Source organism: Motacilla alba, chromosome 3 (assembly GCF_015832195.1).
Source record: "Motacilla alba alba isolate MOTALB_02 chromosome 3, Motacilla_alba_V1.0_pri, whole genome shotgun sequence".
NCBI classification, from domain to species: Eukaryota; Metazoa; Chordata; class Aves; order Passeriformes; family Motacillidae; genus Motacilla; species Motacilla alba.
This window is the reverse complement of record NC_052018.1, coordinates 44,850,691-44,874,997: the sequence shown is the minus strand read 5'-3', so window position 1 is coordinate 44,874,997 and position 24,307 is coordinate 44,850,691. Positions and strand designations below refer to the sequence as shown.

The following is a 24,307-nucleotide window of genomic DNA, read 5'->3' as shown; positions in this document are numbered from 1 at the left end:
CGTGTATTCATTTCTGTGTAAGACTGTGTGTAGCTGGGGTGGTACAGGGTGTGACTGAGGGAACGAAGACTGATTCTTTCATTGTTGGTGGTGGCTTCAGGTGATGGTGAATATGGCTTCAGGCTATGTTGTTTATCCTTGACTCGTTTCTTTAAAACATGTATGTGTGTATATATGTTTTATTAGAAAAAGAAGTCATACTTTTTCTGGGTTACCTTTGTTTTGGGAAAATATGGTATTAATTTAGCCTAATTATTGTGAGTAAAACCGTTGCAAGGATTGCTCTTGGAACAAAAAATGTGGTTGCTAAAAAGTTATTCTGGTGCAGATTCATTCTTAGCTAAAAAGGTATTTTCTGCATGGGAATTTTCAAGTTTTTTTTTCCCTAAAAGTTAATTGTGAGAGTTGAAGGAGAAGATTCTTTTTTTTCCCTCAGCAGTTAGGGGTGGAGGAATGTCCATCAAAGCACCTTCCTGCTGTTGGACTTGCTTTGAAGTTTCAGTGTAAGCTTGTGTAGATTAAATGTCAGCATCTAGAAAGGAAATGGAGAGCAAGGGGTGAATTAATTTAGTTGGATAATATGGCAGTTGTTGCACAATGCTGATATGTTTGCTGGACTTTGTGTACTTTTTGACTTATACGTGTGCTGCTGGATTGAGGCACATAATTATAAAGCTGTGCTGAAACAGGTGGTCAGAGATTGTGATGTGCTTTGTAGTTAAGTACATGTATCTGGAAGCTTTCTAGTTCATCTTTTTTAGTTTCTTTCGGTCTACATTAAATAAATTATCCTGTTTTAGGGCATTGGGTATTCATAATTTGTTACAAAGCTGATGGAAAGAATGGAAGTATCTATCCTGATTTTTTTTATAGTAACTTGAACAAAACAAGATGTTGAAAACATTTCACTAACCCCTAAGAATAACAGCTGCGAATGCAAGGACAACACTAAAACAAGATTGCAGTCTCTTCTCTGAGAGAAAAGAGGCTGTAGGAGCTATTCTGTTTGGAATGTAGATCTTCCTTCTTGAAGTTTAAGAACATAAAAACTGACTGTAGGGAAGGGAAGAAAACCAGATAAATGGCTGCAATTTTGTATCTAGAAAAAAAGTATTGATATGAAATAGATAAAAGCTATTTAGTTAACTTTCATTATAATAGAAATCCATACAAAGTCTATGGTATTTAAGAACTAAAAAAAAAATTATTTGCTTGGCTTTTGTTTGTTTGTGTTTTTTGTATTTGTTGCTGCTCCCCAGCCTGGCTGTATGTTGTCCTGTTGCTCACTACTAACACTTTACTTTGCACCCTCCCCTCTCAGATGTTTCTGTGTGAGATACAGCTAAAGTTTTCTTGAAGAACACTGGGCTAATACGAAGAAAAACTTTAAAAAATCTGGTTAAAGAAGGCAATTTCCTGCTAATCTTTGAAGTTGCCATGCCTGTAGGAAGTAGCATAGGCAGTTAGAGAACCCTAAAACTATTCCAGCCTTTTTTGTATTGAGAGTGGATAAATATACAGAAATATTTAAAAATGGCAGCTTATTTGGTGACTGTTAAAAGCGAGACTATAATACCATGTTGATACTTAATATTATTTTGTTTACTTTTTATTGTACTGCTATTTTGAAGCAGTAGGGCTTCTTTTATACTTCTGTGGGTAGTAGTCGGCATTCACATTCAAAGCCTTGATCAGAAGTCCTGAGAAAGTTGTTTTGTAAAGGTTTGCTGTCTTAGGAACCATTCTTCTCAGTATATCTGCCCACTATACTGGATATCTCTGTGTAGTAGTGTCAGTAATGAAGGTTTCTCTGTAATTTTTTGGTGTGTTTTTCCTCTGTGTCAGTTGAGGCTGACCTCAGAGATTTTCCTATTAATCCCCTGCTTTAAGATGCAGGTAGGGAAACTGAGGCTGTGAAGTTTATTTGGCTGAGGACAAACAGCGAATGTGCAGCTTGGATGTGACTCAAGTCAGTGCAGGCAGCCCTTCTTCAGTTTTATCTGTAATGGATTAATGAGCACTTGTACCTCACAGCAACTGAGGGAGAGGAAGCAGCATTGCTGCTGCTCCCACTCTGGGTAAAATTCTCCTGTGATGCTCCTAATCCTCTGGTGTGAGATCAGATTGGTTGGAGTGGGTTAACTGTGATGCCTGTCCTTACCCACGGCTCACTGAAATCTCATTAACCTTACTCCAAAGTACTTCACAGCATTTTGGCATTCGGTAATGCAGGATAAAGTACAGGATGCTGGTAAAGGACAGGATAAAAGCACAGGATGCCATGCTCATTGCTAATGTGGTGGATAAGCATGGGTGTGAAAACTTGATATCTGTGAATATAAGCATTTTGTGCCCATATGTGTGTGCTTATCCTTTCCTGTTAATATAACCTTTTATCATTGTGTCAGGAAGTGGGGGGAGGGTCAGTGAAACTCAGTTATGCATCTAAGGACTGTTATTACCTACAAATTGAGCTTTTTGAGAGATTGAGTACGCCATGGTTGACGTAAACCATTTCAAGTACTGAAAAATACAGTTTATTAGGTTACTGAAGGCAGAATATAATGTAATGGTGATACTTAACTTTGTTGTGTTTTTTTTCCACTATTTTGCTGTTTTGAAGCAGCAGGGCTTTTTTTTTGAGAAACATTTGAAGAAGGGGCAAACATCATGATATGCCACTTGTAAAGTCTAGAAATTATCGCTAAAAATATTTTTCAAAACAAAGCATTTGCACAGAGTTACTCAAATTACTCTGTTATTTGGAAAAAAAAAAGCCTGTCTTTTCATGGAATTTTTAAAAAGTATTGTAATCTTACTATAGCCACTATAGCTTCCTAGCAATAAGATAAAATTAATAGCCTTGTATTAGAGATTAGTTGAGTAGCTTCAAGACTGTCCAGAATACAAAATGCTGAAAAGCTTTTTTGTGGCAAGTTAAGGATCAAGCCGTTACAAGAACTTTATTTTTCATTACGTGTACATAAAAATAAAGTAGTTTCTATTTTAAAAAATTCATCCTATGTTATGGAAGCTTATGAAAACAGTGTACTGAAGGTTTTATTACAGGCCTTGTTCATTTAATAGTTGCTGCAAGGTTGTCTTGACTACTCACAGAGATGACACTAAACTACCAGGTTATACAGGCTATGCATTAGAGAATTAGATTCAGTTATGGTTTCACGGGCAGCTAAGCTGGTCCTGGAGAAGGAGCGGGTGATTTGAGAGAGAAGCAAGGTAAATGACAGGAAATGGAATCAGTAGTGCTTCCATAGATTGGTGGTTTTTTTTTTGGTTTGTTGCTTGTGTTTTTTTTTTTTTTTTTTTTTTTTTGGTTTTTTTTTTTTTTTTTGGTGTTTTTTTTTTTTTTTTAGTTTGTGTTTCAAATTCATGCCTGTGAAGAAGGGTTCAGATCTGCAGCAATTTGAACAAGTCTTGACTGGGGCTGATGCTGCATCCTTGCCCCCTGTGGTGCTGCTTTCTGCCATTGTGGGGTTTATAGGCCTTTCCCTCAGTTACTAGTCAGGACCTGACATGTATCTCAATTTCATGGTGAGAAGGGTTGTGCTGGCTGGAAATATCAAGAGCAGGGTACAGGTGCAAGAACACAAAACAGGTACCTAATTTCTTTCCTGAGCAAAAAGATTAGTGTCTGCACCAGCTTCTAAATAAGTATACAATTAAGAAGATTTAAGAGGTATTTTCAGATTTTCACCTAGTATTTCTCTTTTACAGGAAATTGCTTACAAGCATTTTAAATTCAGAAGATTCCTTTATCATGGTTGGCTGGATGAACTGTTTGATACTAGGATATTTGTGAGCATTGTGGCTTCTACAAAGGCTTACCTTGCCAATAAAGTTTCACATGCCCTTTTTTCTTTAGAAACAAAAGCATGGACATACTGGGTCAGATCAGGTGGGGTTTTTTATGTAGTATTACAGAAGTGAATGCCTTAAGGAAGGAATAACAGGACAAGCATAAGTAGTATTTCCTTTGCATATTCTCTGTGTTTCCAGTGGTTTTGAATTCAGTAGCTTTTGCTATAGCATCTGTACCATCCTATGTGAGGGAGGTCACGGTATCTGCTGCCCACACGGCGAATAATCACCTTTGTTTTGCAGCTGCTTCTGATGTTGCTTAACAATCCTTATTTGCTCTACTGGAAGAGGAAGTAAACGTTCAGTCCTGGCTGTCACTTAGGTTTTTTACAGCCTTCCATTACCTCTCCTTGCACTTTACTCTCTCAGCTGGAAGATTTGTAAATTATATTTTGGACATAAATCTCCTTATACATTAGATGGCCCTTGTTCACCTTAATTGAATGTTTTCTGGTTGCCCCTCTTAAAGAGGTGGGGCTAGGACTGTGCATCACATTTGAGGTATGTGCAGCCTCAAGGTTGGACATACCTCCAGCTTATGTGGCGGAGGTATGTCCTAATAATCCCTTCCTTTTCTCATAGGAATGCTCTAAACACATGCTCTGATTTTTATTAGTAATAAGCATTCAGCTGAGTTTTACGTAGAACAGTTTCTCACAACACCAAGATAGCATTCTGAGTGGTAATGGCCAGCCTTGAGCTCATCCTTGTGTACATAGAATTAGAATAGCCCTCACTGGACTTTGTTTTCATACTCTCAATTTCACGTGCCATTCAGAAGTGCACTTGCTTGATCTTTACAATTCTTCAGGATGCCCTTGTCCCTGTTACCCAGAATAAGTTCATATCATCCAGAAGCTTTATTTTACTGCTCACCTTTTTAGTCTGATTACTTATTAATGAAATGTGTTGCAATTTCAACACAGATTCCTGCAGAGCTCCTGGCGATTTCCTTCTGCTGGGAGAATTGGCAATTCACTCTGTCTTCTAGTCACATATTTATTTTTGCAATAGTTAGATGGTTGTTCTGAAAGACTTGTAAAAGGAACCTTTCAAAAGCCTTTTGGAAACCACAGACTGTATCAGCAGGATCTGTTCTGTATGTTTTCTTCCTTCAGAGGACTTTACCAAAGACTCTACTGATGCTAAATGGATGTATGGTACTTATCCTTGTGTCCACTAATTCCATCCTTTATTAGCGTTTCTTCAGGGTGTGCATCAGAGCAGTACTGACTACAAGCATTTTTAATGACTGATGATATGTTAAGTGACTTTTGTTTACATTTATTTTGGATTGAATGCGTTCTGGTTTCCTCCCCGCACCAAACTGATAAAATTCAGTTAATAGTTAGGAGCGTGTAATCTTGGAGCCCGGCATTATTGTTGGCTTTGTCTGAAATTGATAACCTTGACTCATGTGGGTGTTGTTCCACAGTAAAATGTCCAGTTTTCTGATTCCTCTCAGATTCTGTTCAAGTTTTGCAGTGCAGCTATAGCTCCAGCCCTACTATAAATTTGATAATTTAGGTGATAGAGCTTACATGTTATTGTAGTTAGTTCTGCTGACTGTTTTGTCAGTGTGAATGAGACAGTGCACTAACAGGAAGGACAAGGTTTGGAAATGGCTTGATTAGCAGTAGTGTAATGTGGAACTGTAGCCAGCTGACTGTAAACACAAAGCTTGGGTAAGTAAACTCTGAAAAGAGGTTAACTTTCAGGATATTGAATTGTCTCATGTTGCTGTTTTTAAAACTGTTAGTAACAAATGCTATCTTTTGGTCAGCAAATATATGTGGAATTATGGGAATGGAAAGTTAGGTTACTTTTTGTTCCTTTTAAGCTTTATCTAGTTGCTGCAAAACATGCTCTGGAAAAAAGCAGCTTTACTGTTAAGTATTTTGCAGGTCTCTTTGTAGTTAATGAACTGCTTGGGCAGTTAATGAAACTGCTTTTAATACTTAAAATGTTACTCAAAACACATGATTTTTTTGGCTTATTTCTGTGAATTTTTACTAGAGAGAAAAATCGCTTTGAAAACAACTAGGGTGAGATTAATCAGCTATAAATGTTTTAGTTAAGAGGCTAACCTGGACATGACCTCTTTATAGATAAATAATGAGGGTAATGAGGACAATTCTTATAATGATAGACATTAAGGTTAGAAAGCTGGTCTGTCAGATGGTTTAATTCTTCACTGCTATGGTCCATTCAAAGTCCTGGAACATGTTTTCCATTTAAAATTTTTTTTTCAAGTAATCCCAGTGGGAACACTAGTGCTTATTGAAGGCTTTTGCATTTAAGCAACAGCATTTTAGAACACTTTAAAATCAATTTAATTTGCTTCCTGCCTCTTAATTTGGTGTTTTACAGTAGAAGTCAATCCTATTATAATAAAGTTGAAATTGTTCAGTACTTCAGAGGGGTTGCTGACTTAGCGAGATTGCCTTGAGTTTCAATCCTGCCTCTTAGTTTTTGGCAAACATGGGTTACTTCTTTTACAATGTAGTTGTGTTTGTCAGTGTCATTTTTGAAAGTAAGTGTGTGGGGTTTTTATCCTCATCCTGTGACTTAAAAAATTATTTTCAGATAACATATTATATCCATGTGGAGTCTTTTTCTGTAATAATTATCAAGGAAAATGTCAATAGAGTTAAGCATAGATGGCCTAGTGAAACAGTAGGGTAGCCTTTTCCTGCTTTATCTGTTATCCGAGAAATGGTTAAGTGCTTAAGAAAGTAAATTCTTACAGAGAGCCTTAGTTCAAGACCTCAGTAAATAAGTTGTTTGTACAATTATTTGTTTTCTGTTATTGATGAAGTAGAAAAAAGCCCAGGGAGTTCAGATTTTGCATATATATATATATATATATATATATATATACACGATTTTAAAATATATATATATATATATATATACTCACAATTTTGTGTATATATATATACACACATTTATATATATACACACATTTATATATACACACACACACATATATATATATATACACACATACACATATAACTGTTGAGAGTAAATAGGAGCCTACTTAAGTATGCAGTTTAGAGGATTAAAACTGTAAAATCCAGGATATCTGGAAACTCTGGAGTGTTTCAATTGAGTCTGTTGCCCTCAGTTTTAACAGAAGGGATGTATGCTTAGAGCCATGGTGTCCCTGCACTGTAACCTTTACTCAAGACTTGCATGCTGTGTGTGTTGCTTGCACCTCTTGATGTTTTCCACAGGTACGAGTTTTCCATTCTGGTGTGGAGAGAGGATGACACACTACAAATGAGTTATGTGAAAGTCTGGCTTTAAAGTGATCTTGGCATTTCCTAGGGCTGCAGAACTGTGTTGCTCTGTGTTCCTTGCTGAAAGAAGAAATTTTCTTTCAAAACCATTCTCCTTTGGATGAATTGTCTGCAACTGGTGGGCAGAATATTTCAGTGCACTTCCTCCTATTTCTTTTTCTGACAGAGTCCACTGGAACTGTATTCTGGACTATGTGACTTTGCTTTTTGTAGTAGCCTGAAGGTAGAAAGAACAAAGGAGGCTAGAATGTATTTCTGTCCTTTCCTGCAGTTTGAGGTAGAATAATGGAAAACTGGTGGCTTCCATGTATTCTGGATATTAGCTTTTTGCTTGCTTTTGGCTGTCATAAAAGTTGACTGATACTTTGTAACTTTTATATGCTTTAGATATAAATATCAGCTGTTTGTTGCAGCTGAAACAAGATTCTGGAAATTAAAACTTCTCAGTATAATTGCAGCTGTACCTCTTTCTGTTCTCTCTCTTCTAGAATTGCCTGTGTCCAATAACAATAAATGTGCAATTTTCTCTTTTTTTCTCAGAAGGATAAAAAAGAATCTCCCCTTAGGTATCTATTTTTTTTTTTTAATTTTTTTAAAGCACTTTTTGGAACCTCCAGAACCTGAAAAAAAATATTAGGTCTAGGTAGGGATCAATTGTCAGGCATTCCTGAGGACTGGGTGTATCCTCCTGTTTCTTTGGAAGCAAGTATGTAAGATGGATGAACTTCAAAACCAAACTTAAGCCAGGCATGGCTGAATTATTAACACAGGTTGAATATAATCTCTGAAAATTGGAAATCCAACCTGTAATTAGGTTTCTTTTGTGTCTCTATGTCCTGTTTCCTCACCCATTGTGGGATTGGTAAATCAGAACAGAGGTTGAGACAGATAGGAGAAATTTTTGCTGCATGAGGATGGTCAAGCTGTAGAATAGGTTGTTCAGAGGCACAGTGAGCTCTGTCTTTGATGCCACTCCAAAGGCATACAGCCAGACCTTGAGCAGCTGCTTTTTTGACTCTCCTCTTAGCAGCAGGGTTTGATTAGGTGATCTCCTGAGGTCTTTTCCACCCTTTCCAACCCGTTAGGTTGTTCTGTTTTACCCAAGAACTGTGTGGTCTGCATTACCCATGCAGAAGAAGCACATGCCTCAGGCATAAAGAACTGGATTTTCAAGAGGTTTGCTTAAGTTCTGATCAAGATAAATCAACTGTTTACTTTAACACTCTCTACTTGTACCTGTTTTGATGCCCAGAATACAAAAGAAGTGATTGCAGCAGTCAGCAAGGGAAGACCAACCTATGTCATCTACCTAAACTTCTGTAAGGCTTCTGACAAACTCATGAAAGAGATGGCACTCAGGTTTTCTTTTGTATCAGTACTAGTTACGTTTCTTGAACTTGAAAAGCATGTAAGATGTAGTTTTGGCTGGACATTCACATACATTTTTAAAGTTACTATAATATGCACTTGTGAGAACTCTTGCGAGTAAGAATTGTGTTGGGGAAGATCTGCTTGTGAATCTCAGGAACTTTGGATGCATTGAGAAGCATGTGGAAGAAAATAAAGCAAGCATGGGGTGCTTTCCCAGATTATTTACAGCAATGAGGTGGCAGTCTACATCCTCTTGTGAGAGGGGTGCTTTAACAGTACCTTGATGCATGGATTAGTGTTAGTGAGATTAACTCAAAAGCCCCACGGGTGCATTATGCCTTTGCTTTCCAAGGCTCTCTAATACCTATTCCTAAAACCGTAGGAGAGATTCACTATTGTGAAGGATTTTGCCCATTGAACGAGGAGTGGTTTTGACTGGAGGAAAAGCATTTACTCCCACCCCACACACACTTGTCTCCCTGTAATCCCATATCAAAGGATGTTGTCTGAAGTGCTCTTACACTGTAATGGGAAGCCATGATCTGGACTGAGAAGAAATGAGAGAACTCGACTTGTCTGCTTTTAAAGCTCTGAACCTTTTTCCCTGCCAGAATATGGATTCCAGAGTTAAGATCCAGAGAAAGTACAATTCATATTTCACTGTAGAGCTTTACCTTGAGGAATGTGTAAGGTGTTCACTACAGTGTGATCAGGGTCTGCAGGACATTGCAAGGCAGTGTGCCAGTTCTGTGGCATGGTAAATTCACTTGTGTAAAAAGGAGGCTCCTTTTGCCAGACAAAGGCAAAGCAAAAAAGATCTGATTTATCCACAACTTACTGTTGCTCCTGCTGTACTCTCTTTGTATACAAACACCAGTTTGCCTGTGGGTTGCATTCTGTTTGTTTTTCCTGCATGCGGTAGCTGACATACTGAAAAGAGAAACTTTTGGAGTTGAGTGGCAGAAGCATGTTAGGCAAAGGTTGGGTTCACATGTGATGGTTACTATGTGGCATATAGAGAAGAGAACAGATTCCTTTTAGGTAGAGAGAGTAATCTGACCAACTTCTTACGTTTATGCATGTACAGCATCACTTAAATGGATAGAATGCATTCTTTCCTTTGGTAATGCCGGACGTTATGTTAGTCCTCCAACTGACCTTGTACTGCCTGTTCGGGGTGAGGTGGACATGTTTGCTGTTCTGTGTTTTGTCAGCTTGGTTAATCACAATCTCTCTATTTTTATAGAACAAATTCGATTAAAGAATATAAGGAATGTGTATGGAAGGTGTTTGTGGTACCGCTTGCGACTGCTGAAGCCACAGCAGAACATAATTCCTACAGTGAAGTACGTACGTTTCATTTGCATGGCTTTCCATTAAAGCAATTCTTACTTTATTTTATGTAGAAATACACTGGCTTGTAATCAAAGCAGGGATTAGTTACTTTTGCATCACTAAAGACACGTTTGCAATTTGCAATATTTGAATAGTAGGTAATCATTATTGTCTAGTAGGGCTTGAAATCAAGATGCCTACTGTTTGTCCTGTATAAAATACCTGAGGAATGAGACCAGTGAGCCTCAGCTGTAGAAAAAGTAAACAATGCATTTATTTGTTCAAAAAAATAATTTCCTTCACTGAAATTAATAGTGCTAGGGCAATCTTTTGATTTAAATATTTAATATATGAACATATATATTCAAATATAGAAGAATAATAACTTTGTATGTTTGAAGGAGAACCCTTTATCAGTTCTTTGTTACTCCCATCCTCAAAATGTTTTGCTGTCTGTTATGCACCTGTGTCAGCTTTTTGTGTTTTGTTTTTTTTCTTTTTAACACATTGTCTAGGATCTAGTTAAAATCATCCTTTAAAAATAGGAAAGAATAGTGTATACCTGCTGAGGAGAGACAGTTAAAAAATGGAGACTTTGTGGTAGTGGATTGTCCTTGTTAAAAGCTAGGAGGAAAATGCTATTAAAACTGAAATACTAATACCTGCTTTAGTGTTTCTTGCTGTTTTAATACTGTTTCTTGAAGAGTGATATGAGATGTCTTTCAGTGTTATTAGAATGGTGCTAGAGCTAGTGATTTGTGTATTTAAAAATTCTCTTTCTTCCAAACAGGAAAATAGTCCTCCTTGCTGGCTGGGCATTATTTTTGTTCCTTGCATACAAAGTTTCCAAAACAGACAGAGAATATCAAGAATACAACCCTTATGAAGTGTTACATTTGGATCCTGTAAGTAATAACATCTTTCACTAGTCTGTACTACTGTAACTGTATATGCTGTGTGTAGATGTCTAATCTTGGACTTGTTTTTTCAAACAAAGTAAGTTTAGTGAATCTGTCTAGTGGTTTTGTTCTTTTTTGGCATGTGAAAGTTACTGCTGCACGTTATAAAGTCAGTTGTTATGTGTTTTTTGCCTTTATCTGCACCAATTTATAACTTTTATATCTAGCTCCTTCAAAATTCTAGTAATGTAGTGAGGTGGGTGTTTTAAAATCCTATTCTGATGCTGTTTTCCTCTCTGTGTACAAGAAAACAACCAAAAAAACTGTTTTGTTTGCCCTGTGTAAATCTTCTGAATAGGAACTTCTAGGGATGCTGAAGTAACTGTATAAACAAGAATGTGAATTCATTTGATTTACAGTTTCTGTACAGAGCAATATTTGTAAATGAGAGGTTTCACTGAAGGGTGTTGGTGATGCACATTTTGATGTAGTGCAGGCTAGTTTGAATCTTGGTTGTATCTGTGAATGCAAACAACAAATTCTAAACAGTGATCCCAGCCAATAGGTTTATTGAACTGGGATAAAAAAAAAGATATAGTGCCTATGTAGAAAGTAGATGCAGTGCTTGGTTTATACTGAAGGACTGATTCAAAATGGATGCAAAAAATTACATATCCCAAGGACGGACTTTCTGATCTGCTTTTAAACTCTTCTTCTTAACCACAATATCTTGAGCAGACTGTCTGCTTATGTTAATTATTTCCTGATCCAAGGCTCCTCTTTTGAATAACAGTAGAGTCATCTTTCCAGTTCTGGGGTCTGAGGTATGTTTCACTCTCGAGTCTGAAGAAATACACTGTGGATCCAGCTCAGCACAAGAACATGAATGAGCTTTGAATGTACCTGTTTTGATTAAATGTGATGTATATTGTTAGTGTGAGAGCTTAATACGTATGTGAACTTTTGCAAACACATCTCTTGCCTTTAAATGATGTTGACTTGTCAGCAGAAGAAAAGCAGCACCTTGTGCTAAGAAAGCCATTTATAGCAGGTGAGAAGTCTGTAGCCTATTTCTAGCTAGACAGGTAGAACCTGCCTATCATGTCTGGAGCCAAGTTACTGCAATTCAGCTGCTGCTCAACTCACTGATTGCTGACTTGACCTCTCTCACTGATGCACAGGAAGGAGCAATACAAATTTTTACTGTTAAGTGGTATCTGTTGGACCCATGCAGTTTAAATGTTTGTATAACTGGGTTAACTTTGATTAAACAAATCAGGCTAGGGATTAGGTCATCAGAGTATTTTCCTTTGTTATCCTTCTGAAATTTCTACAAGTAGCAACCCAGAGGGGAAAGAAATGAATGCATGTAGTGAATTATAACTTTATGTTTATTGATGAAAACTTGTACACATGCTCAAGACATGTGCAACTTACCCAGGCAAAGAAACCAGTTCTGGAATGCCTCAAGAACCGAGGGATGGAGCATGTTCTCATAAGGACAAGCTGAATGAAAGCCAGAGGTTTTAAGAGGGGGATGAAAAGTTGGCTGTGAAGATGGATAGTTGAAGTAGGGCTCAAGAAAATAATTCAAAATCTGGACAATTTCTATTAAATCTCTTGAAAGATTTTCAGTTTGGACTATGTGGAAAATGAACAGATTTCTTCTGTTACCATTCAAGTGGAGCCTTGAGAGTTGTAGCCAGTCCTGCTGATGAAGTGGTACAGATGCTGAAGTGGAGTTAGATAATGGAACTGTTATTGGTGTTAAAAACACCCCTAAAACACCAGCAAACATTGCCCCCCCCCCGCCCCCCAAACTTAATAAAATTTAAAATGGTTGCAGATGCAAGCACTTCAAAGTTTTGATGCACAGTAACTCACTTCTTTGGATTCACACTCTGGTCAAGATATTTTTTTTATTTTATGTTAGCGTATCAATTTATAACAAGAGGCTTTTTTTTTTCCTGAGAAGAACCACAGCACCAACAAAGTCCAGATAATGTACTTACATCAGATTTTATATGCAATATCAGCACTGTGTTTTGAACATAGAATAGCTCTTTTTGAAACATACCACTGGAATTCACTAACACATAAGGTGCTTAAATATTAATTATTTATTTAATAAGTATCTGTACTGCAGTTATGAAGATGGGATCCAAGGCATAAAGATGAATCTCAAAAGTGATTATATACAAGCACGCTCTGTGTTCCAAGCAGACTGACACCAGCTGTCCAAGGCTACTGAGCATTTCTCTTAGTCAGGCCTAACCTCCGTACCTTAGCTTTTGAAAATGAGGAGTAAGAAATTAATATAGATGAAAAACTTGTCAACTTTTCTGGGATTGTGTGCACCTGTGTCAGAGAGAAAAAATTAGTTTTGTTTTTTTACAGGCAGCATTCTTGTGAGCCATGAAAACACATCTCAAACAGCTTGGGGTTTTTTCCTTCCCTTTGTTCTTTTTCCCCTACTTTGTAGCTTCTTCTCCTTATCTGACATTCTTTCAGTAGTCTTGAAACACCTGGTTTTAGTTAAAGTCTAATTTATAATGGAGTAAATTCATCCTGTGCATTAAATTAGGCACGCTGTTGAAAAATAGTGTTGGAATATGGCAGCCTGTATAAAGTGAGATAAAGTAGCAGCAAGTGAAGCCTCAGGGTAGTTTAATTTCTGGTTTAAATTTATTGAAACAGTACCATCATCTGTGAATAAATTCTTATGTGTTTATTATGCAGTTAAGGTCAGCATGCTAGGCTTCTCTGGCACAAAATATTGAAAAGTCTTGTGGTAATTGTTGTGCAAAACTTAGCAGATAACATATAGAAAAAACTTTAGCTGAACTTACTATAAAGTTTTGTTTGTTGTCTTGAGTAGTGAAGTTGACAGTCCAAGCTGGAAGTTAATGCACAGGGGATTGCGTTGGTGGCATTTAACAGGATGCTGGAGTAGAATAAAAATGAGTCTTTCTCAGGTAGAGGTAATGTATTCCCTTTGTTCAAGAAGTTTGAAATAATTTATGGGTAGGATGATTCTAGTCAAAGGTGTTTTTAAGGGACAGGGAAATGTGCTGTTCCTGGTGACTGACAGATTTATTTCTGCATACAAACTGCAAGTGGACCATCATACTTGATCTGTGAACTACGCTTAAATAGAAGAATACTGCAAATGAGAATTCCTTGTATTCATGAATATGTTTAAGATTCACCAAACAGATAAGAAAGCCTTCCTTTTTTTTTTTCTTATTCCTATGGATGGACAAGCAAAATAATCCAGATAAAACCCAGTATTCAGTCATCTGAATGTGTTTTAGTTAGACTCTGAACTTCTGTCTTAATAATGGTTGTAAGAATGTTATCAGAAAAATAATAATGTTTTAATGAAATATAGCTTCATGATCCTGTGTTAGAATAGAATTCTTCAGTGAATGGTTCAGAAAAATACTATGCAGTGTGTATTAGGATTATATATAAGAATGAATTTTATTTAACGTATTTATTAATAAATGCAAACCTTTCCTTTTGAAGGGAGCAAGTATATCAGAAATAAAGAAACAGTACCGTGCACTGTCCCTAAAATACCATCCAGATAAAGGAGGAGATGAAGTTATGTTCATGAGGATTGCTAAGGCCTATGCAGCGTAAGTTTCTTTTTTGCCTATGAAAAAAAGGGAATCATAATATTATGGGGAGGACAGCCTTTACAGTAAGAGCAAGGGTGGTGTAAGCAGGCAGGAAGAAATGTGTTCAGATATGTTACAAAAGTCAAAACATGTCTTCCTGCAGGGAGTATTTGCTTTGTACGAGTTAGGAAGGATAATTTGTTTTGCACCTGTCAGAATACTGTAAGTTGTTAGTTCTTTGTGTTAACTTTCATGTCAGCTAGGAAAAGTGTTTCCAGTGTAACACATATTAAATCTTAAAGATGACAGAGAGCAAAATGGGTGTTGTGGTTTTTAACCAACCGACTCTGTTACCGCAGTTTTGAAGCGATGCTTAGAAAATATATTTACTGTTCATTTTACCTCGTGGTAAAGCCAAGGAGTAAAAGACAGTACTTTAACTGTTCCGTCCAGTGAAAAGGAGGTTTTCATTCTGGATCCGTTTTCTCTCAGTTTGCCCCTATCCCTTTCCAGTTATGCTTGCCGTGCAGTCCTGATTTTTTACTTGGTGACTTTTCATAATTCCTGTATAGTTCTTAAAAGCTGTATCCTTGAATCTGATTTTCCTCTAGAGCGTTTTTTGGTCTTATCTCTTACAGCATTTTTATTTTTTTAGTACCTGAGAGATATCTAATATAAGAATTTGGTATAAAGGAAATCAAAATACAGGCATTTCAGTACACAGTTCAATCACAATACCAGTGGGATTCCCATTACTGGTGTCTCTGATACACTCACTGTCAGGATGCTGATGGGAAGGCGTGTGGCTTGAAGCCAGCTGGAGCCCATTGTCCTCTACAGAATTCTAGTTGTCTAGTTTTTGTACTCTGGTGGACTCAGCCAGGTATTTACTCCCCCATGCTGATGTCTCAAATTTGAGACATTCATAATTTTTTTAAGCACTCAAAGAGAAATGTTTATACCACCAGTTGATCCCCTCAGCTGTTGATAGGTTTTTTATGTAAAAAAGTCCACCTTCATGTCCCCTTTGTGCTGAGGTGGAGTCAGCTTCTCTGCAGCAGCTGTGCTGAGTCACTGTGGTCACAGCATGTCACTCTTGCCCATTGCCTCTGAGACTTCTTCAGTTATTGGGGTTTATTGGGCCAGTCACATCATCAGAGAACCTAGGAAGTTGGTGATTTCTGCCTTGAAAGTCCGTTGTGTGTGTGGTTAACCTTACTGATGGAGACTCCTGGTTGGGAAGTGGTGGGAAGGAGAACCAACACCATGCCCACTTGAGCAGTTTGGAAATCATACTTTTTGCTTAAACACATTTGTATCTTCGAAAATGTCTTCAGTAGGAAATTCTGGTGTGCCTTTTTGAACGCCTGAAACATGTAAATTATTTGCTTTACAAGTCAGTACTCAAAACACTTTGTGCATTAGGTTGATACTTCAAACGCTAGTGCATGGGCTGTGGCAGAGGTATATTGTGAGGTAAATGATGGTGAAGTTCCTTAGCCACGATGTCTTGAAACACTATAAAAGCTGCCCATTTGGTGATTCTGCTTGTCAACAAATGGGAGACTTAGAACTGATCAGGAGAGGCCTGACTTCTTCACTGGATTTCTTATGTGAGATAAAATCTTTCATACAGTGAAAGCCAGGTGTTCTGTTTTCTAAAGAGTAGTCTTCCTTCTAGTAACAGGGATTCTGTCAAGGAGGCGCACAATTGCCAAAAAACTGTCATTACTGAACAGGCACAGAAACTGTGAGATTTAGGAGGTGGTATCTTATTTAATGAAAGAGTATTAAATTATAAAACTTGGTAGTTCCAGGGGAAAAACCCAACAACAACCAAACACTAGTTAACCAAACGTTAAAGGTCTAGAATAAGATATAGGCCCATATGGACTACTTCTGATCAATATTCCATATTTACCTTCCTTCCAAAAAATAAGATAAATTTCAACCTCTTTCTATCAAAATTTTCTGTGCTGTAACCTGGCATCAGGAAATACTGTGTGCTGATGGGTATTCAGTCACTGTCATGAAAGGGAGATGTGATTGTGCCATCTCCTGCATGTGCATCTTCTGTGTCTGATTGCCTGTCAGAGTCCTTAAAGAATTCGCTTGTCTATCAAGGAGGAATACAGGAGTATTGTTTCCTATTAGATTTCATACAAAAAAATACCAGAAGCTGTTTAGATTTCCAAACCACCTCTAAAGGATAGTGTGACTGCCACATTTTAAAGTTTCTGTTTGTTAATGGTTTAGAGAAATGTTTTCTGTATTAACTTAATATTTCTTCTTGTAACTAGCTTAACTGATGAGGAGTCACGAAAAAACTGGGAAGAATTTGGTAATCCAGATGGACCACAAGGTAATAATTATGAATGACAGAGGTTCTGTAATCACTGTACATTGAGATGTGTAATATCTGATCAGTCAAGAAGCACTTAGAGCTTTATATAATAACTTTCTCCTGTGATTAAAGCAACACATCTGACCAATTCTTTGCTTGTGAAACCGGCTCTGGGGATGGTAGCAGGGAAGGGCAAGAAAAAGTTTGCTTTACACTTCTCAAACTTTTTATTATGGTGAAAAGAGATGAATTTTTTTAATTAGTCAGCTTCAGCATCTAGGGAGACTTACCAATATTAATGGAGGTATAAGCAAAAAAAAGAATACTGCTTATCAGAAACTTGTAGATTCTAAACATTTTTTGTTGCTTATGATCAAATACTAGACATGTATATTGAAAGAGTAGCCATAGTGCAGTAAACACACTTTGAAAGGATGCACATGGGGTTATTGTTTCTGGGCAGGTTGCTCCATGAAAATAATCCTGGTGGTGGTGTGTTAAAGTTTTACAGTAGGTCATTCAAACTAAATGAATTTAAGACTGAAAGTTCATAATTTTTTCCCTACTTGCAGTTGTGTGAATTGCAGTTGTGTGAATTGCTTGTAAAACACCTTTGTGATTGTTTAAGTGGCCTACTAAGGAAAAATGTTACCTATTTCTAGCTGATACTCATTACAGGCAAAATGGAAATCTGCCATTTGTTAAGGCAAGTTATACAACATATCTGTGTAGAATGAGTTCCAGCCAGATTGGAAATAATAAATGGAATTTGTAGCTTCATTCTGAAGTTACAGGATGACATGAGGGTACTCTGTCATCTGTTCTGTAAATTCTTCTTCTAAATTATATCCACCCAACATAGAACATTGATTTTTAAAGTTATGAAAGCCTACACCAGCCCTTGAACTGGTGTTTCAAAGAAATAAAAATCTTCCCTCTTCCTTCAAAAAAACATTTTTGCGAACTATATCACAGTCTGACAAAAGCATTTCTGATGGACTAAGGAGGTGGATCAGCTTCTTTAATCTCTGTGTTTTATAGCATAACAGATTTCTATCAGCTCCTAGCTTCTAGTACTTTCTTTGCTTGGCAAGTAAGAGGTCTCTGTCCCTCTTGCTACAAAATACAGATAAAGTCTTTCTTCAGAAATGCTGTCGCAATATCAGCAAAACGGTACTGTAAGTTTTAATAGCTTTGCTAGGACCTTTCTGGATGCTAAATTGTTTTTCACATCCATAAGATACTCACTTAGTGTTGACAAGGCATAGGATTTGAAGTTAGGCAGTTGTGTCAGTGTCCTTGAATGGACCTGAAGCTGTGACTTCAAAAGAAAACTCAGCTAAAACTTGAGAAGGCACAAAGATCCTCGGCTGGCTTAGTGATTGTATTTACAAACCTAAGAGACTTTGCATTCCCAGAGGGAAAAATGAAATGATTTTTTGGCAGGGTAGCAGTTGTACTGTGAGTGTTAAGCCTCCTGCTCTTCTGAAAACTCTGCCTCAGACTTCAGTGGAATTAGAATTCTCTGCTTTATTTCTAGACCTCTCGTTACTGTTTGAGACATCTGAAGAGTGGGAGAAGTCCCTGAACTTTTCTCTCTCTCCTCTATTCTCTAACCTTGTTCCACATTAAAGTGTGAGGGGCTTTCTAATTTAGTGAAATTCCTCTTCTCTGTGTTTATACATTTGTGGTGTAAAAACATGTACCCAAGCTATGTACTCTAGTCTTCTAGTTCTGTACAGACAAAGGATGGATACAGTCCCTCATGGAGGTATTTCCTGGGCTGAGATGAAGCACACCTGGGGTTAGACATGCTCAACCAAGTTCAATGTGGTACATCCCACCCTCTGTGCCCAGCACAGAGAAACAGGGAGCAGCGTTCCTCTCTCTCCAGCTGAGGCAGTGTGAGGCCAGAGGCAGGCAAACAAGGGGTTTTTGCATTTGCATGACTTGCTGCTTCACTAAAAGTAAATGCAAAATCATTCAAAGAGTGTTTACAAGCAGGTGAGGAAGATTTGAAGAGTATAAAGGTAGTCTAGTAAAAGTGCCATATGATTAAAGCCTATTTCCCCTTGGTATTTGCTGGTGCTTCAGCTCAGTGAGCATTAGTAGGGGCAAGGAGACTCTCAGAGCAGAAGAGAAAGAGCTTTTTACTGAACTGCTTCTGTTCCTGGAACAATTTAAGGCTACAATTCTAAAGGTCAAAAATATTGTAGTCAATTGAAATTTGCTCCATCAATAAAAGACAGATTTTTAGTAGATTCTTCTAAAAATCCGTAATCGTTAAACAAATTAGAGTCTGGAGATCTTCGTTCTCCAGTGCAAGCCATTTCCTGTAACTTAATGTGGTGAATTCACTGGCTATCGTCTGGCTGAACTGCTAAGGCTGAGGTGTGGTCAGGCTTGTCAGATGTTTGATTGGAGACTCAAGGAATAGTAATTTTCAACTTAGAGAAGTCACGTTAGGCTTGTGGATAACAACTGTTTATCTGAATTGATGGCTGTCACAGTCTGTTGGAGATGACATCAGTGTAGTGCCTAACTACAGAGGGATCCTAGCCCATCTTTATTTAAGGCATTGCTCCTCATGGAGAACTGCTGGTAGTAAGGAAAATATGGTTTTTTTTCCTTTAAAGCAGGTCCTAGAAATCAATAAAGTCTTTCTTTTCTTTCCTGGGTTGATTTCATGGAACTCTTAGCGTTGGGATAGATAGTGTTTGCAAAATTTAATTTATTAACTGCCTGTGTCTGAAAAGCTATTTTATGCTACTCTCTATTCAGATCTGTATACTGGAGATGTTAGAGAATTATGTCTTCTGTTTTCTGTAGCCTAACTTATTTTGAATTGGAAAGTATTCCTCTTTCTTTCTTACCAATCACAGAAATTTGAACTGACAGAAGGTTTTATGTTTACAGTGTACAGCTTAGAACATTTTCTTAGAGGGACGAACCAACAGAACTACCCATAGAAGTAATTTGTTCAGACCATTTTCTTGCAGTTCATTTGCTTACTTAACTATATGTATTTAAACTGCTGAAAACTCTGCAATGCAAAACTCACAAATCTTCCCATTTTTAAAATGTGTATGTGAATAAATCTTGCCTATCTATTTCACTGCAGTATGTTAAGCAAAAATATTTGGTATTTCAGGTATTGAATTTAAGTCCTGTTATTGCATACTTGGTGTATTTCTAATTTGCTGCTTGATTTTGCTGTATTTGTTAAAACTTTGCTTATGGAAGTTATAAAGACAAGCGGGTTTTCTGTGGGTCGGTGGTTTTGTTTTTTTGTTAGACATAATGCGACTTCAAAAATGTTCCTCAGTATTTTATAATGAACTTATTTTCTTTCATCCTACAGCTACAAGCTTTGGTATAGCTTTGCCAGCTTGGATTGTGGATCAGAAAAATTCAATTTTGGTGAGTCAGCTTACTTAGCTCAAGATTTTAAGGTGAACTTTCAAGTGTTTTGAAAAAAAGCATTTGCTTAATGCTGCACATTTTCAGTCAAAACTTGGTCCAAGTGCACATCTTTGAAGCAAATTTCAGGAGTCATGAGTGTTAGAGTAGCTTAAATCTAACCTTCGAGAGTAAAGTATGAATATTTTTAGATGGATCTCGTTCCAATGACAAAGAGATTCTACTGTGATCACCCCTGCTACAAAGTGTGTGTTCACTCTTGCAAGGAAACACAGAGCTGTCTGCTGGGTTTCTGTAGTTCCATTTGGTTTGCTAGTGAGGCTCCAATCATACAGTATCTAAGTGTTCTTCCTGTTGTATTTGTTGCTGCAAGGTATTTTTCTTAGCGACTTGATTTCTTTTGATCATCTGTCCACTGCATCAGTCTTGCTGCCAACTTTTTATTTATTGAAGAAACTGACCTGTGACAGTGTGTGAATCATTTAAACTGATTCATATGTGGATCACACTAAACTGACACTCCTTATTTAAGCCATACCTGGTTATGTTACTTGCAAGTTGCTCTTCAGAAATAATTACACTATTATGCAATAAGCTTGTGATAATTTTTAGTAAGCTTGTGGCAGTACTACTTGACTATTTTAGAATAAAGAGTAAACAAGAGTGCTATTAAGTAGCCACAGTATCTGATACAATATATTTTGTGTTTTTCTGTAGGTGTTGTTTGTATATGGATTAGCATTTATGGTGATTCTTCCAGTTGTTGTGGTAAGTAGTATCTGATATTCTTCTCTCTGTAACCAAGTTGTAAACAAAGCTGTCTTAGAGCTCTCATTCTTACCTTTTGTAGAGAGTGCAGATGAGCTGTTTTTTAAAAGGTGGTGTTTTCTTTTATTGTGAAAAAAGTGTAGCTGCTGTAGAGTTTACAGAAAAATGCAGTGCCATGATAGAGAGGAGACTCCAGGGAAAATACTGGCTATCACAAGAATTATTAAGTTACGTAATTTGTCTTGTAGCTTCTTTCTCAAGAAAATTATTGAGGTGGTGAGCTCAAGAAGATGTTCAGTGGTGTTATAGTAAAGACTGAGATGTCTCTAGCTGTTGGTGCTAGAGTGATTACTGCAGGTGAAGCAGGTGGTTGATCTGGTTTTTCCTGCCTGCCTTTGTTTAAATAACTTCAGTTTTTATTGATCTTCTTTACACCATGAGATGTCTGCCCTTGACATAGCTTTGTGTGAGGAATCAGTTGGTAGGTGAGTATTATTTCAGAGCTTGGGTTTGCCCTACAGTATTGCTTTTGAACAAATTTTGTTACCCGGTGATTGTGCATTTGGGGTGTGGCATGAAGCAAGACTCAGAAAACTGACACCAGAAGGCCCTCGTGTTCTTGAAAAGAAGATTTTAATTTGAAAAAATGTCCTGAGGTCTTGGCAGCTGCTTGCATCAGTGTGTGCAGAGACTCAGAGAGACATTATTCCTTTCCTTTGAGTCTTTCTGTGTAATTGAAAATTTAGTTTAGAAGTTAAATGTGCTGACTTCAACAAATAGTTGAATAAAAAGTCTGAAATATAGTATGCAAAATTTTTTCATGCCTTTCCCTTTAGGATTCAGTTGATGCTTTTTTGTATACAGATACTTTTAGTGATTTACACCAGGTCTATCGCAGCACAAGTGAAAGAACAACCTTGCTGTTGGTAAAAACAAATGTTCTGAGCACAGAAAAAATGTTCTGTCTCTTCTTGCCCCATACCAGATGTAGACTTGTAGGTTCAGACTTGTCACTGTAAATTTCTTTTTTAAATCAGTGAAGAGGAATAGTCATTTTTATGGAGCAAGTTACTTTATCATTTCATTTGAAAGTAGACATACAGGATAATTCATGCCTTTAATGGGTCTGTTTCTCTTTCATAAATCGATAAAGAAGGCAAACTTAACTGCAGTGTAGTCATCCTGTGTTTGATGGGCATCTAAAATAAAGTAAGGCTACTTCCACCCTTTGAATCCAGATTAATGAAGAAGGACAATAGGAATAAGTAGTTCTTTCCAGGCTTCCGCTGACCTAAATAATGTCCTGTACATGAGGCAAGAGACAGGAGCTGTATCTACAGAAGCAGTTAGGGCAGCCTTTTTCATGTAGGTTTGGACTGGCTAGGTACATTTTTCTTCCAATACTTTTACTTCTATAAATATTTGATAGCTGTGGGATTATAATTATTTTTTTATGCAGAAGAACATTGTAGAAAGTTGTGTAATATATTTTGTCAGCATTCATGTATTCATGGAGGAATCAAACTTAATTTATTAAAAAAATTGTTGGAGCCAGTCCTTTAGTATTTCCCAAATAATTAAGTAGATTGCAGAAACTATTATGAAACTAATAGTAGTAAGCATCACTTAACTACTTTACTGGTTGTTGCTCTTCACTGACAGTAAACTTCACAGTAGATTGAGGAGTATCTTCAATGTGTTTTCTTATGTTAAATGAGCTTTGCTTACAGGGAGGAGTTTAATGAACAGATTGCAGTTTATAACCCAGCACACCATTTTTATTAAAAAATATATTAGAGAGTACAACCACTGTAGAGTGAGTTCTGTAATTTGAGTCACTGGTGGAATGCTAATTAGGCAATTATCAGAGTGTTGCTCTTCATCTGTCAACCTGAAGGTGTATGGCTTAATTCTGAAAATTTACCGTGAGGGCCCCATGCCACCTCCAGATTCCTCTTCTGAAAACCATTTTGTGGTCAGGTGACTTAAATCACAGTTTTGCAGATTTTCTCATAGTGAAAGAAATCTCTTTGTTCTTGGCCTGCTTAATTAGATTTGAATGCTGAATATCACTATAAGGAGTTACCACATCATATATAGCAAGTGGTAAATCGAGTGAATTTACTGTTTAGTGGATTTATTAAAACAACACCAGAAATAAACCAAGGAATATGTGTGCAGGTGTATGTGCTGGGGAGAATGTCTCTAGGCTAGAGGTCTTTTAAAAATATTCAATGTTAGATTCTCTCAGATGAATTTATCAGTGTGCTTTTAAAGTTTATGTCAGCAAATATATTTTTGTTTCCCTCTCCTTTTTGAAATTCAGTTCACCTCAACATACATAATATCAGTTGGGCTGAGTTTCCTGGTTGTTGACAGAGATCAGGTCATGCAGTATGGCTGTTTTGATGTTTCCTTGTAGCTGACATCAGTCTGCTCTTGTTGAATATTTCAGGGTTCCTGGTGGTACCGATCAATACGATACAGTGGAGATCAGATTCTCATTCGAACAACTCAAATATATACATATTTTGTCTATAAAACCCGGAACATGGATATGAAACGTAAGTAAAAGGCATCTTGAACTGTAGACGTATTCCTCTGGAAGTGTCAGTCTGCTTGATATTAAAATGCTTCTATTTTATAGGCCTTAATTAGGTTAAAGTAATGCTTCTGGTTCCTTTAGAGTGTTTTTAAAACTTTAATCTGTTGCAGGTGAAGAATACTCTGTAAAAAGTAAATGTTTGGGAGAGGGAATTGCATAGATCTATATTTATGTCTGTCTATCCGCGGGGAAAAAAAAAAAAAAGAAAGAAAGAAAAAGAGGTATTGTGTGTTGGGAAAAACATGCTGACCTGCCTGTAGCCCTCAGTTGGGCTCTGTGTTTTCTGTGTGTTTTGTTCTCTTAGTGTAAAAAAACAGGCTTTGGAATTTTTAGGGGCTTCATATTTTTGTCTGCATAAAGAATGCAATAGCATTTCTTGTTTCTAGATGTTAGAATAGAGAGCTAAATTTCTGTTTAAAAATTGCTATCAATTTTATGTTATTTTGTTACTTGTTTGTAGATTTCAATATACTTCCTTTTCTTGTCTACTCCCTGATTTTAAAGGACCCCCACCCCCCATTTTTTTCAGAAAACTGAAAACTGTAGGTGTACTTTGTTGCTGCAAAATTGTATCTTACAGTTTAGGGGCTGGATTGAGCCTGAAGAATTGGCACAGTACTACTTAGTTCTAGATTGGATTTACCTAGATTGCATGCTCAGTGCAAGTGAAAAACAGAATAGAGGAACCCCCAAAACCTTCTAAAAAAGGGTTCATAAGTATATTTTCTTACTCCTTTGAATTGCACTGTTTTTCAGCT

The 24,307-nt window shown here is 37.1% G+C and overlaps 1 protein-coding gene across 1 annotated transcript in view; it reads left to right on the top strand.

The window, feature by feature from the left end:
* SEC63 (SEC63 homolog, protein translocation regulator) overlaps positions 1 to 24,307 on the top strand; it is a 53,943-nt gene that overhangs the window by 3,954 nt on the left and 25,682 nt on the right. The window contains exons 2-8 of the mRNA XM_038131773.1: positions 9,802 to 9,901; positions 10,681 to 10,795; positions 14,318 to 14,430; positions 16,713 to 16,774; positions 20,118 to 20,176; positions 20,894 to 20,944; positions 23,400 to 23,508. Coding sequence (XP_037987701.1) covers positions 9,802 to 9,901; positions 10,681 to 10,795; positions 14,318 to 14,430; positions 16,713 to 16,774; positions 20,118 to 20,176; positions 20,894 to 20,944; positions 23,400 to 23,508 — 609 coding nt within the window. The remainder of the gene's footprint in view (positions 1 to 9,801; positions 9,902 to 10,680; positions 10,796 to 14,317; positions 14,431 to 16,712; positions 16,775 to 20,117; positions 20,177 to 20,893; positions 20,945 to 23,399; positions 23,509 to 24,307) is intronic.